The sequence below is a fragment of the Squalius cephalus genome, assembly GCF_949319135.1.
Source record: "Squalius cephalus genome assembly, chromosome: 17".
NCBI lineage: Eukaryota > Metazoa > Chordata > Actinopteri > Cypriniformes > Leuciscidae > Squalius > Squalius cephalus.
In genome coordinates, this window is record NC_137138.1 from 15404817 (window position 1) to 15422976 (window position 18160).

General features: G+C 37.2%; 2 protein-coding genes and 1 pseudogene across 3 annotated transcripts; all 3 read right to left on the reverse strand.

Moving 5' to 3' along the window:
* Positions 1 to 410: 410 nt before the first annotated feature.
* Positions 411 to 1367, reverse strand: LOC307144772 (odorant receptor 131-2-like; the record flags this gene model as incomplete). Its single annotated transcript, XM_079847334.1, has 1 exon — positions 411 to 1367. The coding sequence occupies one exon, from the start codon at positions 1365 to 1367 to the stop codon at positions 411 to 413; it is 957 nt and encodes a 318-aa protein (XP_079703460.1).
* A 5846-nt stretch (positions 1368 to 7213) lies between these two features.
* LOC307144773 (odorant receptor 131-2-like) lies at positions 7214 to 8178 on the reverse strand (annotated as a pseudogene). Its single transcript has one exon. The product of its transcript is annotated as an odorant receptor 131-2-like (transcript).
* Positions 8179 to 14140: 5962 nt separating this feature from the next.
* LOC307144774 (odorant receptor 131-2-like) lies at positions 14141 to 15115 on the reverse strand (the record flags this gene model as incomplete). Its single annotated transcript, XM_079847335.1, has 1 exon — positions 14141 to 15115. The coding sequence occupies one exon, from the start codon at positions 15113 to 15115 to the stop codon at positions 14141 to 14143; it is 975 nt and encodes a 324-aa protein (XP_079703461.1).
* Positions 15116 to 18160: the final 3045 nt, after the last annotated feature.

Below are 18160 nucleotides of genomic sequence, written 5' to 3' on the forward strand. Positions count from 1 at the left end.
GTTATTCTCATCATGGGTGTCAAACATGAAATAATATCTCCTGCAAATCAATTACTCACAGTTAATTTAGATGTTAATTTTGTCCAAAACAGTACAAATCTAAATGACAACTGTAATAATCTTCAGCACATAACCAGAAAGAGTGTAAAAACATAGTCCTTTACAAAAAAAATAGCAATTACAAAACATTTTTGCCATATCTACAGGCACATTTTGGGAAAATATTAGAAACAGATTGTCAAAAAGGTTTAACATGTCTAAATGCTTGCATATTTAATCCGATTTTAGTCTGATTCATAGTACATCTTTACAACAAATTACAAAACATTTTTATCTCATATTATTATCTCAATATCCATGAACATATCCAATATATTTAAATATGGTACCATATTAAATGCAAATTGCTACTAAACGTTTTGCTTTATTATAACTGGTTTAACTTTACCTTTACCGAATGTGAAGTAGTATTTAAATAAAGAGCTAAAGGCCTGGTCTCTCATGCCATATATAAGAGGACTTAGACATTTAGGGAAAATTATAAACACTATAAAGCAAAAATACATCACATTCAATGAAGTCATATAGTCAGTATAAACATAAATGGCTTCTTGGATAACTCCAACTAAAATGGATGATGCCCCAAGACCCAGCTGTATTAGATGCAACAGAACAGTCTTGTTGGCTTTTTTGGCAGACATTTTATCACAGGAGGCTGTTTTAGCCACAGCAGCTATAGAGGCATAAGAAAAGCTAATAACAAAACACACTAATACAAAAAACATACATGTGAAAGCTATATCGAGTTTCTTATATATCTGTAGTCTGAAAAGAGTAGTTCTTGAGCAGAACAAATTCATTGCTATGTCTGTAGAATCAATGGAATAGAAAATAATCAACTCAGACAGGGACTTAATCAAACCAAAGATCAAAACAACACCGAAAGCTATGTGAGTTCTTTCCAAATTTGTGATTTCTGCATGTCTGAGAGGGATGCAGATGGCCACATACCTCTCCAGTGACATCAAAGCCAGAGTTAAGTTAGAGACATGATAGAGAACTGTTGCAGCCATGAGAAGAACAAGACAGACATTTTTCATAATTAAAATCCTACTCATAGCACACATAAACAACACTACACTCATAATGAGATTCAGTGTATCGACCCAAAGCATGTGACCAAAGAGAATATAGCGGGATGTCTCCTGAAAAACAGTCTTTTTCCTCAAAGTGAAAATCATGACTCCATTGACATAGAGGAAAATGACACATGGGGTCACAACTAAAAACGCCTTCATTGGTGCATCTTGATTCAACACCAACAGAGTCTGAGTGAGATTAGATTTAGATTCATTAAAATTAGACATTTTCAAAAGAGTATAACCACAGATGCAGTTATATAACACTGAATAGAGTAACACTGCAATATTGCAACGATCCTTGTAACTGCAAATCTACAGTACACGCTTCCCTCACAAGGGTTGTTAAAGGCACAGAGGTCAGAGCATCACATTTTATGTACCATCAAACAGAATCCCAGAGGCTGGGTTGTGTGTGTGCGTCACGAATATTTGTAGTTTTAATAAACTTAATAATTGTTTTATTATTGTGTTTTACTATTATTATTAGGCCTACTTAAAGTATACTCTACTGTGCAATAGTAATATATTTCTGTTATAATTTCTTCAAGTTAGACCGAACTTTTATTTAACTCTCTTATTGACTCTCATAGCAGCTCTGCGATGAAGTTCACATGTGTTCATGTCCTCATAGTGAGACGCTGAAAACACCATGAGTGGCACGCAAACTGTGTCGCTCATTCACAGAGACGCGCAGAACATGCAGTACATCAATGAATACATCAATGTATTCACTCATCCATAAACCTTATTTGATCCATCAGCATGACAGCAAGTTCCATCATTCCGCTCAGCGTCATCAACCTACGCCTTTGTTATTGTAAGAGGTTAGCGAACCCTAGCTGCGAAAAAAATTACATATTGTAGCTTTAACAAAATGTTCAATGTCATCAGAATACAAAGAGCTGAAAACTAGAAAAAAAAAAAAAAAAAAAAAAACCTAGAGAAAAAGATCATGAGGGTATGATATTAATCTATACATCAGTTACATTATACAACTTTTGTCATGTTATGTTTAAATAAGTTTCAAGAGGTAAGAAATATGTAAGAAGAAGGTAAGAATAATAAGAATAATTGGCTTAAGAACAGGTAAGAATAACAGGTAAGAATAATAACAGAATAACCTTAATAACAGGTAAGAATAGGTAAGAAATATTAGGTAATACAGGGTCCAAAGATATGATGGCAAGTTTTAAAGTTAAAGGGATAGTTCACTTTGAAATAAAATTTTGGTATGTTTTAGCTTACCTCAAGGGCATCCAAGATGTAGGTGTCTTTTTTTCCGCAGTAGTTTCAATTTTGATATTTTTAGGTCAAACCGTTCTTGTCTGACAGTCATATCATGCAGGTCTATGGTCACTGTCTCAAAGAGCATGCACAGAGTCCAAATTAAAACAATTCCCCATCGTCCAAATTAAACAATTCCCCATCGTAAGTACACATTGATGGACTAAGACACGAAACGAGCGGTTTGTGTGAGAAAACGAACAGTATTTATATAGTTTTTACCTTTTGTAGACAGCCACGTCCGAGTGATCTGAAGGCGCGGGCGCTTCCTATTGTGTGACGTGTGCGCAGACTGGTGCATAAATATATACAATAGATGCCGCCTTGGCTACGAGGCGGCATCTATTGTATATATTTATGCACCAGTCTGCGCACACGTCACACAATAGGAAGCGCCCGCGCCTTCAGATCACTCGGACGTGGCTGTCTACAAAAGGTAAAAACTATATAAATACTGTTCGTTTTCTCACACAAACCGCTCGTTTCGTGTCTTAGTCCATCAATGTGTACTTACGATGGGGAATTGTTTAATTTGGACGATGGGGAATTGTTTTAATTTGGACTCTGTGCATGCTCTTTGAGACAGTGACCATAGACCTGCATGATATGACTGTCAGACAAGAACGGTTTGACCTAAAAATATCAAAATTGAAACTACTGCGGAAAAAAAGACACCTACATCTTGGATGCCCTTTAGGTAAGCTAAAACATACCATATTTAAGACACTCACACAGAGATATATAACGCATATTTCAAAAACTTTTTTTGTATAAAATGTATATTTATTTTCAACAGTAATGTTAACAGCAATAATAAGAAATTTCTGTCATAAGAACAGCTATTCAGCTGATGGACACCATGCTGTGTTGTCATGGGATCATCCCAGGTGAAAATAATGAGGAAATTACGTTGGCAACCAAATGGCACCCTAAGCACTTGCGGGCTGTGCCCAAATTCAGGGGGTGCTTCTCAATATCCCTCCTCGTTTCCTCATTCCTCCGTCCTCCAACCTATTGCCCGGAAACCGATCGAGCTCAGCCATCTTTAAGGACATCTCAATTCTCTAAATGCACTGCGAGGAGGCGAGGACAGGACAGCGGCCTTCCAGGACCGAACATTGCCTATCCCTGATCTAAGACCTATTTTTAGTGTTTTTATTATATACTGTTCATATTTTTTTAAACAATATCTAATATCAAAATCTAATATCCATGTGTAAAAAGTCAGTTTTTCATAAAAAGTACAATATTTGCCTCTGAGATTAAGTGGAGTTGAATAACAATCTAAAGTACTTCAAATTTATACTTTAATCCAGAGTAATGTATTTATGTCGTTACATTCCACCACTGGACAAAATGTATTGTCATTTGTCACATTAACAAATTGTTGCTACCTGTCCCGGGAGTTCAATGCAATGGGACGGTCTGGTTTTGTCGCCTAGCAACTGGTGACAGCTGTTGTGACGAGCGGCAGTAACATTTGTACTGGACTTTGTATATAAACTTTATAAGTTTATATATATATACATATATAGTTATAACAAAATGGGGTTGAAATGTTCTAGAATGTCTAAAAATGTTCACCATGGTCAATTTAAGTGCATAATAAAGTCTAAAGAGTATATATCAAATCACTTACTGGTAACATACAAGTCAACATTCTAACTTTTATTGTATTTGATACATTAGATACATCTGATTACTCGATTAAATTGAAACCCAATACTTACATTTAAAAGTGTAATCTGGCAATTTCGTCTCCGGTGCGCAATTAATTCTGGGGTAGGCAGGCTGCGAAGGATCCTTCTGATGTATCCTGCATTCACGGGGAAAAAAGGGAGCATTTGCAGGCCTCATATTGAAGGAGCCTTCGAAGGACCTTCGAATTGGGACAGTCTTCGTTGCACTGCGGAGATGCAATTGGCTATATCTGCTTTCCCCTTTTAACCAAGGGGGTAATCTTTCAGAAAAAACTGAAGCTTCCCCGGGGGCCGCCATTGATTAGCAGACCATCACCTGCTGTTAGCATTCCATTGACTCCCATTAATTTTGGCGTCACTTTGACAGCAAATAACTTTACATTTGAGGCGTTTAAAGACTCCATTTGTCCATTATTTATTTCTAAAGAAACACGAAAATGTATAAAAGGCTCCATTACCTTGTATCTTACGTTATGGCCCCGTAGAAGCAGTTTTTGTAAAAATAGGATAACAATTGCGTCATAACCACGTGAGTCTCTGTCGCACAGTAGAGAAATTACCGTATAGACAGGAGGAGAAGCTTGTGGGCAATCGGGGAGACGTGGAGGCAAAATGACAAAATAATTAATCAGAAACGTTTCTCCAGCTCCTAGCTCATGGACACCTCCTACTCACACTCTCCGTCTCTGCAAGTTTCGGAAGGGAATGATTCAGATTTCTCTTGGCACAGCTACTAGAAGACAAACGGGTTGCTCACGTCACATCTACAAGCTCAGTTTGAGTCTGCGCAGTACGGTCAGCCATCAGGAAGTGAGTGCTTCTAATTGACTTCACTTTTCTCAGTTGAATCCAATGGGGTCGCTGTGTCCATTTCTTTTACTGTCTATGCTTTTAACAAGTCTCGGTGCGTTCTTCGAAGGCCGCGTCGGCCGCGCACTTCGAAGGACGTGGCCTTCAAAGGATGCAGCACCTGAATTGGGACACAGCTGTGCTTTCGTGACGTAACGCTGCTGTGACTGTCGGGAAGAAGTCTGCTGCGGAGCACGCATCAGTGTGGGCACAGCAAAAGTGTGCAGTGAGGGCACATATCGACCACAAAGTCCCAAATGGCACACTTCATATGCACTTTCGGTCTTGTGGACTTACAATGGCTGCCGCGTGCGAGTGTCCGTTAAGTCCGTGAGACCGTAGGGTGTCCCATTTGTCATTTTAAGCCTCAGAAGGGTGCTCGCGAGCGCCCCCTTTGCGGTCGATATGCACCATCGATGCACACTTTTGCCGAGTTCGCACTGACGCGGGCTCCGCAGCAGACTTCTTCCCGACAGTCAAAGCGGCATTACGTCACGAATGTGCGGACTCGTAGGAAGACCACGAGTGCTTAGGGTGCCATTTGGGACAGGGTCTTAGCAGCGAGCGAGCGAGCGATTGTTGTCTTCCGATGTTCCCCTCACAAAGTGTGTTCCAAACGGCTGCATAATGGCACACAAATGCCCTGCTCACTCCAAAGTCCCTACTTCAAGGGATCTGCCCTTCAAAGGGAGTAGGGCATAGGGATGCTCACTTCCGTTTGGAATTCCGTTTGAGCAATAAGCATGTCCCAGCCGGGTTCGTCACTTATTGGGGTCCCCTGAAAACATTTCCGTTGTGGTCAGTGCTATTGCAGCGCGTTTCTGTGTTTGGTTGTGTTGTGAACTTTTGCAGCCCGTTTCTGGTTTCTGGTTTGATCATTGTAACCTTATCAGCCCTCTCATATGACCTGAATAACATTGACATGACAATATGTTGTTTCTCTTTATTCTCTTTTATCCTTAAAATATTGTTTCTACATACAGTTTTATGATTTAGGCTTCAGATAATAATTTTTTTTTTTATCTGATGAAATAAAACACCAAAAGGAGAAAGTGTCATTTCAAGTGATGTATTTTATTTTATTTATTCTTTAAATTTATTTTAAGTTTTACTTAATGATAATAACCCTGAAGGGAGACTGATGTTTTTAGCCCCCCTCCCCCCCACCACCCACACCATTCTGACCGAGTCTAAATAGTGAGTCATGTCCAGATGTCATTTCTAATGATTTAGTGCTGAATAAGAATCAAGAGTCCTGTAAGACTAACCTCTCATTAAGAAAATTGTTTGTGTTTGTGATGGATTGAGGCCCTGAAGAAAGACGATTTGTGAATCTCTGATGAAATTTAGTTTTCTCTGTTATTCTTTATGGAAATACCTATTCCCAAACAATCGTATAAAGAAAAACATGTTTGTCAGTCTGAAAAGTCAATGTAAATAATTAATGCGATCACTAACTTTAAAGTTCAGGGGAGTTCCATTGGGGGTGTTTGTCGCGATACTCGAGAGCTTTCAAGTCACGAAAGACGCACTTCCTTTTCTAAAAACTCAGAAGGGAAATATAATTATGTTGTTTGAATGTGGTGCAATGACATCCCATAAATGTCATCATGATTAATTCCCACTACTAGATCTTACCTTAACTTTTTGGCAATGTTATTCACATAAAAAAAATAAAAATAAAATAAAAAAAGGAAAATTAAAAGTCAAAACTTCAAAACTTTTACAATGCTTAAGTGCTAATTATGGTATACTCTTCAAAGCTCTGCATTGTTTATTTTATTTTATTTATTTAATCCTTCCCTTCTTCCCTGTTAGCCATTCTAAAGAGAAGCATTTCATTCCACATAAACACTTTATTTTGTTCCTCACATATTTTTTTTCTCACCTTAGTGAATCAGTGAATGAACAGGCCATTACTCACAGTTCATTACTCACAGATGTTAATTCTGTCCAAAACATTAGAAAAAAATAACTATAATCAAAATGACAACTGTAATAACCATAGTCCTTTACAAAAAATTGCAATTGCAAAACATTTTTGCCATTCCTTACATTGTGCTTATATAATACAAACATTGTCAAAAAGGTTTAACATGTCTAAATGTTTGCATATTTCGTCTGATTTTAGTCTGAACTTACATCTATACACCGAATATTTTATCTCAGATTATTATTTCAGTGTCCAGGAACATATTCAATATATTTAAATATGGTAAATTAAGATAAACTTTGCTACTAAATGTTTTGCTCTATTATAACTGGTTTAACTTTAACTTTAACTTTACCTTTACCGAATGTGAAGTAGTATTTAAATAAAGAGCTAAAGGCCTGGTCTCTCATGCCATATATAAGAGGACTTAGACATTTAGGGAAAATTATAAACATTAAAAAGCAAAAATACATTACATGTAGTACAGTCACAGGGTCAGTATAAACATAAATGGCTTCTTGGATAACTCCAACTAAAATGGATGATGCCCCAAGACCCAGCTGTATTAGATGCAACAGAACAGTCTTGTTGGCTTTTTTGGCAGACATTTTATCACAGGAGGCTGTTTTAGCCACAGCAGCTATAGAAGCATACGTAAAGATAATAACAGAACATACTAACACAAAAAAAATACATGTGAAAGCTATATCGAGTTTCTTATATATCTGCAGTCTGAAAAGAGTAGTTCTTGAGCAGAACAAATTCATTGCTGTGTTTGTGGAATCAATGGAATAGAAAATAATCAACTCAGACAGGGACTGAATCAAACCAATCATCCAAACAACACCGAAAGCTATGTGAGTTCTTTCTAAATTTGTGATTTCTGCATGTCTGAGAGGGATGCAGATGGCCACATACCTCTCCAGTGACATCAAAGCCAGATTTAAGGTAGAAACCTGAAAGAAAGCTGTTGCATGAGAAGAACAAGACAGACATTTTTCGTAATTAAAATCCTACTGACACCACATATATACAACACTACACTCATTAAGAGATTAAGCGTATCGACCCAAAGCATGTGACCAAAGAGAATATAGCGGGATGTCTCCTGAAAAACAGTCTTTTTCCCCAAAGTGAAAATCATGACTCCATTGACATAGAGGAAAATGACACATGGGGTCACAAACAAAAACGCCTTCATTGGTGCATCTTGATCCAACACCAACAGAGTCTGAGTGAGATTAGATTTAGATTCATTAAAATTAGACATTTTCAAAATTGTATAACCACAGATGCAGTTATAGAACACTGAGTCAATACTGCAAAATCCTTGTCAATCTACAGTACACGCTTCCCCAACATGTGTTGTTAAAGGCACAGATGTCAGAGCATCACATTTTAAATACCACCAAACAAAATCCCAGTGGCTGGTTTGGGTGCGTCACAAGCATGCCACAATAGCACACAATAATATAGAAGATTGTGCATTTTATAATAATTGCCTGACAATAAATAGCATAGCACAAATAGTTGCGTTGTAATGGGAAAAAGGGCTGGGCGTTTCTACTCATTTAAACAATATATATAAACATTTAAATGGTGGCTGTAATAAAAACATGTTCAAACATACATTAAAATATTGAAGTAGCCTACAGGTTAAGTAGTAACCTGCTGGGGACACACTTAACGACTAGCTGAAACATTTTAAGACTGAATTGAACACACTTACAGAGTTTCCAACAACTGCTGCAGATTTTAAACACCGACTGAACGCTACTGTCTCTGTGACTGTGCGTTTGGGCATGATCAGTCGTAAGTAGCCTATCAAATTACATTCATAATCGGCTTTATAGTCGTTAAGTGTGTCCCCGGCTTGAGTTCATTTTTCTAGCTGACTAAGTTAGTTTTTGAACACTGAATGGCTTTTCTGAGGTAAACGTAACATTATGTGACATTGTTTACATGCTGTTATATCTACGTTTTTCCGCGGTTGAAACACTGGTAAGTTGTAGGCTACTGTATCTTTCAACATACCTTCTGATAATCATTCATGCGTATTTTACACTGTAACTACAGCAATAAAGCAGAAGAGATAGATGTCCACCCTAAACTCTCGGTTGACAAACCTTGCTTACTTGAGGTATGCTGGTTTCAAAAATGCGTGAAGGAGTAAATTCAGCCAACTCAGAGTATGTTCACAGTTAACACACAAGCCCCCGGTTTCACAGACTAGTTTTAAGCCTAATCCCAGACTAAAATGCACGTTTAAGTTGTTTTAACTGAAAGCAACTTGCACTGACATATCTTAAAATATGTCAGAGCCATTGTTTTGTCTCAAGATCCTCATCAGAAATGTTTTTTTCTAATGGATAAGACATGTTTATAAAAGCTACTAATTAGGCAAGAATTAAAGTATTGTGCTTAGTTAAATTAGGAGAGGGGTGCCCAATCCTGTTCCTGGAGATCGATCTGCAGAGTTCAGATCCAACCCTGATCTAACACACTTGAAGATCTTAAATAGTTGATTCAGTTGTGTTGGATCAGGGTTGGAGCTGAACTTTGCAGGAAGGTCTCCAGAAACAGGATTGGGCACGGATGCTATTCGAGTGTGAAGAGAGTTTCAACCAGAAAGGGAACAAGACGCTGTAGCGTCTTGGTTTGATGCTATGAGGAACGGGATCAGCATGACCGGTGTCTGAGGCATGAGTAAACATGACGTCACACGCAGAGCACCCATGACTTTAAAAAGGGTGCCTGAGTTACACGTCATCAACTCTTTTGTTTTAAGGAGACACGCAGGCAAGCCTGAGGCATGGCAACAACAACATGCAGCATCTTGTTCCCCTTCTCAGAGAACCGGGTTGCATACGCAACCTGAAATGTTGCCTTTCGAAGAGGAACTTCAACACTGCATCTTGGTGCTTTGGGGAACTCAATACTCACTATGCCATGCTGAAGGAATGCCTGCCTCACTAAGCTGTGAATATGTAGTAGGTGTTGCCCCCCTTGGACAATAACAATGACAACCTTTTCTTTTCTGTAGATTTATTCGCCCCAGGTGTTTTTCTCTCTTGTTTTCTGTGACAGATTTTGAGGCTGAAAGTTTTAACATGAACAACAACATGCGTTAACTGCCCTTATTCTCTCCCTTTTTACTCACTAGTCTTTTCTTCTCACAGCGCCCCCAACAGTATGCATATTTTCTGAGGCTTTCTATATTTATCCCCTTTACATTATATTAGTGCAAATTATCTACAATAAACAAAGACATGAAACAAATTAAATAATTATTTGAGGTCATTAAGGCACTGTTTACACCTAGTATTAAGATGCGTTTTGGTCAATCGGATCACAAGCGAACGACACTAGGTGTAAAAGTGGTCTAAAACATTTTGAGCTTGTCCACTTTAGACCACTCCCAGAGTCAAAAACGCATTCGACCGAATTGCTTTCGTAGCGTAGATAACGTATTACAGAAATATATACATATTTCATAAGGTTCAAAAATAAAACCTGAAATATATATAAACTAAACTAATATACATGTATTCCATTATTCCTGAAGGCCCGGATGTAGTTGTACAGGACACCTGAGTCAATGGGCCCGATGTATATGTCAAGGGATCTTTAGGGCCAGCAGACTTGAAGGATTCACCTGTATCATAACCTTTCTCACAGTGGCCAGGGTTACCCAACCCCTGTTCACTTGTGACTTACATTATGGAGGCCTTTTCTGTCGGGTAGTATGTCCAGTCTGTCAAATTCTTTAAAAACAGTCAATAGGTTGTGTGCTAAAATGTCCCAGAATGTTTCATAAAATTCCAGGGGAAGTCCATCCATCCCTGGGGACTTCCCCTTTTTAAAACCTTTTCTACATTCTGTCAACTCAAGAACTGTAAAATCTTGTGTTAAAAAAGCGCACTCCTTATTGATTTTTGTTTCTAAAAGGCTTAACATTTCTCTTATTGCATCATCATGTACTACTTTTTCATTGTATAGTTCTGAAAAGAAAAGTTCCACTTCATTTAAATTCATTTAAACCGATTGTAAGCTTCTGGTAGGGATGAAGACTCGTAGGAGCGAGTGAAAGAAGACTCGTAGGAGCTCAGGAGGGAGCTGAGCTGAGCCTGTGATAGATCTGTAAGCAAGCGTCAATGCCTTGAACTTGATGTGAGCAGAGAGCCAGTGCAGAGAGATGAACAGAGGAGTGACGCGGGCCCTTTTGGGCTCGTTGAAGACAAGACGAGCTGCAGCATTCTGAATCATTTGTAGAGGTTTAGTTGCACATGATGGAAGTCCAGCCAGAAGAGCATTGCAGTAATCAAGCCTAGATATGACCAGGGCCTGGACGAGAAGTTGTGTTGCATGCTCAGTTAGGAAAGGCCTGATCTTCCTGATGTTTGACTTGAACAGTCAAATACACTCTCCTAAAATGAACAGGTTAGTTTGCACAGACATGTATGTACATTTGCATGAATGCTCTGTTTGAAGGGGCGTGTCTGCTGAGAGACTTCAGTGTAAACGCCCACTGCTGTGATTGGCTGACATGCTTGCATATGAAATATTTAGCATTACATGTGGAACTCTCTCGAAAACTTTTACTATTACAGCTATTATACGTTTTTACTATTACAGATATCGGGATTAACGAATTGTGTCGTCATAAGGGGAAGATTTCTAGCATAAGTAAAGATAAAAACAAAACACACTAACACAAAAAATACACAAGTGAAGGCTAAATCCAGATTCTTATATATCTGCAGTCTGAAAAGAGTAGTTCTTGAGCAGAATAAAGGCATTGCTGTCTTTGTAGTATCAATGGTATAGGAAATTATCAACTCATACAATTAAGCACTGAATCAAACCCAAATAACACCAATGGCCATGTAAGTTCTTCTGGTGATTTCTGCATGTCTGAGAGAGATGCAATATTTGGACATAAGAAATCAATTCCCTATATTTACAGATGGTTTGAAAGTGGAAAATGGTGTAACAGCAGCAAAGGTGACTGGACATCGAAGTTATGGAATCCGTATTCCAAAACAGTGCTCAATTTTCTCTGCTGAAGCACGTGCTTTGCTTTTAGCTTTGGAACAAATTGAAAATACACAACAAAAGGATTCTAGAATTTTTACAGACTCTAAATCTTGCCTTCAAGCAATGGACACTTTAAAAATTGTTCATCCTTTAGTGGACTGCATCTTAACCAAAGTGGATTATCTACAGAATCAGTTCTTCAGTATTATCTTCTGCTGGGTTCCAGGCCATGTTGGACTTTCAGGAAATGAGCGAGCTGATGCAGCTGCTAAAGAAGCTCTTAATCAGGAAGTTAGTGAATGTCAAATTCCTCCCTAAGATATTAGACCTTTTATTAATCAGTATATATTAGATAAGTGGCAAGAGGAGTGGAGCACATGCAAGAATAATAAGCTATATGAAATCCATCCGGAAATTTCAAACAGACTTTTAATCACTCTTAAAACTAGATCTGATCAAGTGGTATTCACCAGATGTCGTATACTGTAGGTCATACAAGTTTGACTCATGCTTTTTTGCTTAAAGGTGAATACCCAACTTACAACTTGCAGTTTTTGTAAGATTCCCCTCTCTGTTAAACATATTTTACTGGACTGTCCTGGGTATAATACAAGTAGAATGCTCTTTTATGAAGTTATTTCACGTAAGGACTTATTTAGTAAGATTATGCCTGACAAGGTTTTGGATTTTTTATCTCTTTAAATGTTAATTAAAATGTTTTTGTATAACATGACTTGTTGTGTTTGTTTGCTTGGTTTTATGGTATTTATATGATATTTGTATTTTTGTAATGGAATTTTTGCCATGAAAATAGCCTTAGATGCTGACATGGCATTAAATAAAACATTCTATCTATCTATCCATCTATCTGTCTGAGAGGGATGAGCCCTGACAGAGAGAGCATTTTTCATAATATTAACAGCAAGTACAGACAACAGTGAACTCATAAAGAGATCAAGCCAAAGCAGTATTGTGAGATAAAAAGGTCACAATTACTTTTCGTTTTTTAATTCCGTGGTAGAAACATGATGTATGTGAGTTTGGTGTATTAACGAAAACTGTCTATAGGCCTACCCTTCAGGGCTACACATATTTTGTAGTCAAGGAACGATATACAATAGAAATTTAGAAGATGTATTCTGTAATGTCCGCTATGTGATGCATTACAGAAACACAAGACGAAACGAGATGAATATACAAACTCACGTCAGACTTTACTCAACAGAAGATTCTAAGCAAAACAGACATAGCCAAACAAACCCAGAGCATGGATTCGAAAACAGACCTCAATAATAGAACAAAGATGTCTGCTATGCTGATATACAAGTTCCTGTACATTGGTAAACAACATCAACAAATTACATCTCAGCTGAGCATTATCAGAGAATGTCATAAATTCTTACATTTAACAAGGTTAAATATATATGATTTTATTTATCAGTATGCATGTGTGCATATGCAGGGTCATGATAAAATCACAATACAGTATGTCCACCTTTACAAATAATTGTAATAAAAACAAATCATAGGGCCATTTAAAAAGATGAATTGATCAATTTAACTGATAGACAAATAGATTGCACAGATGCATTGGAAAGGACAGAGCAGTCATGTCAAACTGGATAAACTCTATAAGACGCTTGGACAAGAGAAAACTGCAAAATATTAATTCAAAAACTGTGCATACTGTTACAGACCACTGAGCAATAATCAACTCTAAATTTATAAAATAAAAGGAAAAGCTGTAAAAGATTACCCAAACACATCATATGAGTTTTTGTTTATGAACAAATTATCTGACATAATGCTACATAAAATGCTTTAGCTGTTGCACATATTAGTCTGTTTTTATAGATTTCCAGAAGGATTAGAGGCTTAAAGTCTCATATTTGATCTATTGTAAATTATTGACAGTGTGATAAAAGCAGTTGTCATAAGATTAAATGGACAAAAAAACAAAAACATCCCATATTTGTGGTTACTACACTGACAAACATTGTGACAAGTGTGGTTTAATGTGATACATGCTTTTCCATAAGTCAGTTATTTTTGTGTGGTTGATCTCAAATGTCTCATCATCATACACAAACTCATATTTTAAACTTTAAGAGAAATCTATTTTTGTATCTTAATAATGAAAGAATATTATCAACTAAAGCCTTTTAGATAACATTTACATAGTCCCCCCCCCCCCATCAGTTAGTATCTATTTTTTCTCCTCCTATCGCTGTATTACATCTATTTTGCTTTTTGAGACCAAATATGAAGTAGTATTTAAATAAAGAGCTAAAGGCCTGGTCTCTCAGGCCATATATAAGAGAACTTAGACATTTGGGGAAAATCATAAACACTACAAAGCAAAAATACATTACATGTAATGATGTCATATAGTCAGTATAAACATAAATTACTTCTTGGATAACTCCAACTAAAATGGATGCAGCACAGAGACCCAGCTGTATTAGATGCAACAGAACAGTCTTGTTGGCTTTTTTGGCAGACATTTTATCACAGGAGGCTGTTTTAGCCACAGCAGCTATAGAGGCATAAGTGAATATAATAACAAAAGTCACTACGACAAAAAATACACATGTAAAAGCTATTTCAAGTTTCTTATATATCTGCAGTCTAAAGAGAGTAGTTCTTGAGCAGAACAAATTCATCACTGTGTTTGTTGTATCAATAGAATAGAAGATAATAATCTCAGACAAGCACTGAATCAAACCCATCACCCAAATAACACCAATGGCCATGTTAGTTCTTTTGTAACTGGTGATTTCTGCATGTCTGAGAGGGATGCAGATGGCCACATACCTCTCCAGTGACATCAAAGCCAGATTTAGTACGGCAATCTGATAGAGGGATTGTGCAGCCGCAAGAAGAATGATACAGACATTTTTCAAAATAAAAATTCTGCTTACAGCACACACAAATAACACTACACTCATAAAGAGATTGAGCGTATCGACCCAAAGCATGTGACCAAACAAAATGTAGCGAGATGTCTCCTGAAAAACAGTCTTTTTCCTCAAGGTGAAGATCATGACTCCATTGACATAAAGGAAAATAACACATGTGCTCACACACAGGAATGTTTTCACCGGTGCATCTTGATCTACCAGGAAAGGACTCTGAGTGAGGTTAGATGTAGAACCATTAAAAGCAGACATATTCAGACAAAATAAAACATGAAGATGTTAACCTCAGATGCTGGTATAGCACACTGACTAATATGCAATCTACAATGTCCTTGGATTGCGTACAAATCTCCAGGCGTGTGTGCTGTTGATGGCACAGAGTGAGAAAGATCAGAGCGTCGCACTTTAAATATTGTTAAATTCATTATTATGTTACGTATGTGTTGAATCCCAGTGGTTGTTTCGTGTATGTCGGGGGTGGGAGGAGGTCTGTGTGTGTTTACTTTGTTTATTTGGCAAAACCTCCCTAGGAGGTTTGCTGGAAACATGGCCGGATTAAGAATTCAGAGGCCGCTGGGCACAATGTCTTGTAGGTCCCCCCTACACTGTAAAAAATTTCCCCGTTAATTTACAGTAAATTGCAGGCAGCTAGATTTACCTGTAGAATGCTGTAATTTTACAGTGGACGTGCTGTAATCTGAAACAACAGTTTATTACTGTAAAAATTTTCCCGTTAATTTACAGTAAACTACAGGCAGCTAGATTTACCTGTAGAATGCTGTAATCTGAAGTAACAGTTTATTACTGTAAAAATATTACAGTACTGTGCTGTAGAAAATATAGGCTGCACAGTATAATACTGTCGGGTGTTCGGCTGCATATACACAAACTGTGCATTACTATAAAGTGTATTTAAAGTACTCTAAAATGTGATCTTTACATTGTAACACTACTAGAATCTGACAATTTAAAATTTGCATTCTAAAAATAAAAAACACTGAAAATTGCTTGCAAACAAATGACTCAAACAAAAGATTACCTTAAAACATGCTTTTATTAAAGCTAATACCTTTAAGAACAACACAACACTAGATAAACTTTTAGATTTATTCTCATACAACATTAGATAGACTTTTACCATATGCCTTAAAACTGGCATACATAATTACATATACATACATACATACATACATAAATACATTACCTATTCATAAAATACAAATATACTCTTAAGTCTGGCTTCAGTGAACACTAGCCAATTATTTTATATCAAAACAAATAGTTTATAAAATATATATCAGCATTTTATACTTTTGGACTGATGGTTAAAGTCTTTTTCTGCACAGTTTTCCCAGTTATTTTACACACCTCTTTTCTCTGTGCAGCTTTGATTCTCTTTTCCGGATTTATTCGAATAAAGTATCTGAAAAATAAGAGGAGAAATTTTTCAATTAAAATGATTTGCAGTGTATAATTTTGATTATCTAAAAATTTCTAACCAAAAACTACTGGATAATTCACTGAAGACTTGGAATTAACTGCGGATATCATACAGAGTACATTTATAGTCAGTAGATTCTAGCTTGAGGCACATAAATGTGAATCTTATCCTGATAAACTAAAGTTATGTGTCAGTCTGGAGTGTTAGCTTTGTTTTAGAGAAACAAAATGCAGACATGTCTAATATGACATACTTACCAAGAAGGATCAAACAAGGAGACACAGGCAAGCATTTTCTCAAGGTCAGCAGGTTTGGCAGACATCTATTGGTAAAGAAAACAATTTAAGATGACTGACAGTATTTGTATCTGCAAATAAAAAAATTTAAACTTAATGTGCTACTTGTTGCTTATATTCTACAGAGGCAATAGGCCTAACATATTCAGAATATGAATGGTTTATGTAAAAATTATAATTTTCTCATTTACTTACCCTTATGCAGATTTAAACTCCAATGATGAAAAAGATGACATTTCAATGGAAAAGCAATGTCTGTTTGTCCCTACAATGGAAAAGAAGAGAATCGGGATCAATAATGGGGAACACCATTAGTCATAGTAAATGAAAGATAAAACTAGCCTAATTTATACGGGTCACATGTTTCAATTTGTTTCACCATACATCTAGCGATTGGAGTCCAGTTTTTGATGCTTTGGTCTACATGAAACGACTGGTGACTTAGATTAAAGGGATAGTTCACCCAAAAATTTTAATTAGCCCATGATTTAAGCCTGTTTTATGCTTCTGCGTCGAATCGACGGCGTACTCCCGCAGACCCCTCTGCGTCGCCGCGAACCCCTCTCCAACCCCTCCGCCGTAGCTCGACGTGCACCTCCAAAAAATTGTAACTACGCGTCGAGGCGACGCAGACCGCAAGGGCTGTGATTGGTGTATGAGAGCAGAGAGCAAGACTGAACATTTGCATCCTAGTGATTCAGTGCACTTTTATAAATATTTGTAAATAGTTAATTTTCTTAGATAATGTTTTATATTACGGTTAACTTATATTGTGTTTTATATTGTGTGTTTCTTGTACCTATTACTCTTTTTTTATTTTTTATTGTACTTAAACCTTTGCCCTTTGTTCTTGGCGTGCTTTTTTACTCATTGCACATTAATAGATCAACGGTTGTTTTGAAAAAAAGTTTATTTACATTTGTTGTTCAACGTCGATTAGCTCCAGCTGCAACAACCATAGACGGCAACAACACTCTCTCTCTTTCGCTCGCCATTGTCGGAAATGAAAAAGCGGAACCGGCGCACGGAACCAAAACAAACTAGTAAAGAGATTCGCGAACCACATACCCCCTAGCGTTCTGGCGGTGAAATGCAACCATAAAACGGCCATGACGCCGTAGGAGTGACGCCGTAGCTACGCCGTGGAGTTGACGCAGAAGCATAATGAGGCCTTTACTCACCCTGAAGTCATCCTTGGAGTATATGACATTTTTCTTTTAGACGAATACAATTATAGTTATATAAAAAAAAATGTCCTGGCTCTTCCAAGCTTTATAATGGGAGTGAATGGCAAGTCCATACAAGTGCATCTATCCATCATAAAAGTGTCCCAAACTGCTTTGAGGGGTTAATAGAGGCTTTCTTAAGCGAAGTGATGCATTGGTGTAAGAAAAATATCCATATTTATACATTTATAGACTAAGATAACTAGTTTCCGCCATGCGGCCATACGCACAGATTTACGGCGAAAGAGTAACACTTGAACTTGACATACGAAGTAATGACGAACGCGGTTGCTCAGCCCTGTTTGTTTGAACTGGCATAAGTCGACTTGCGTAT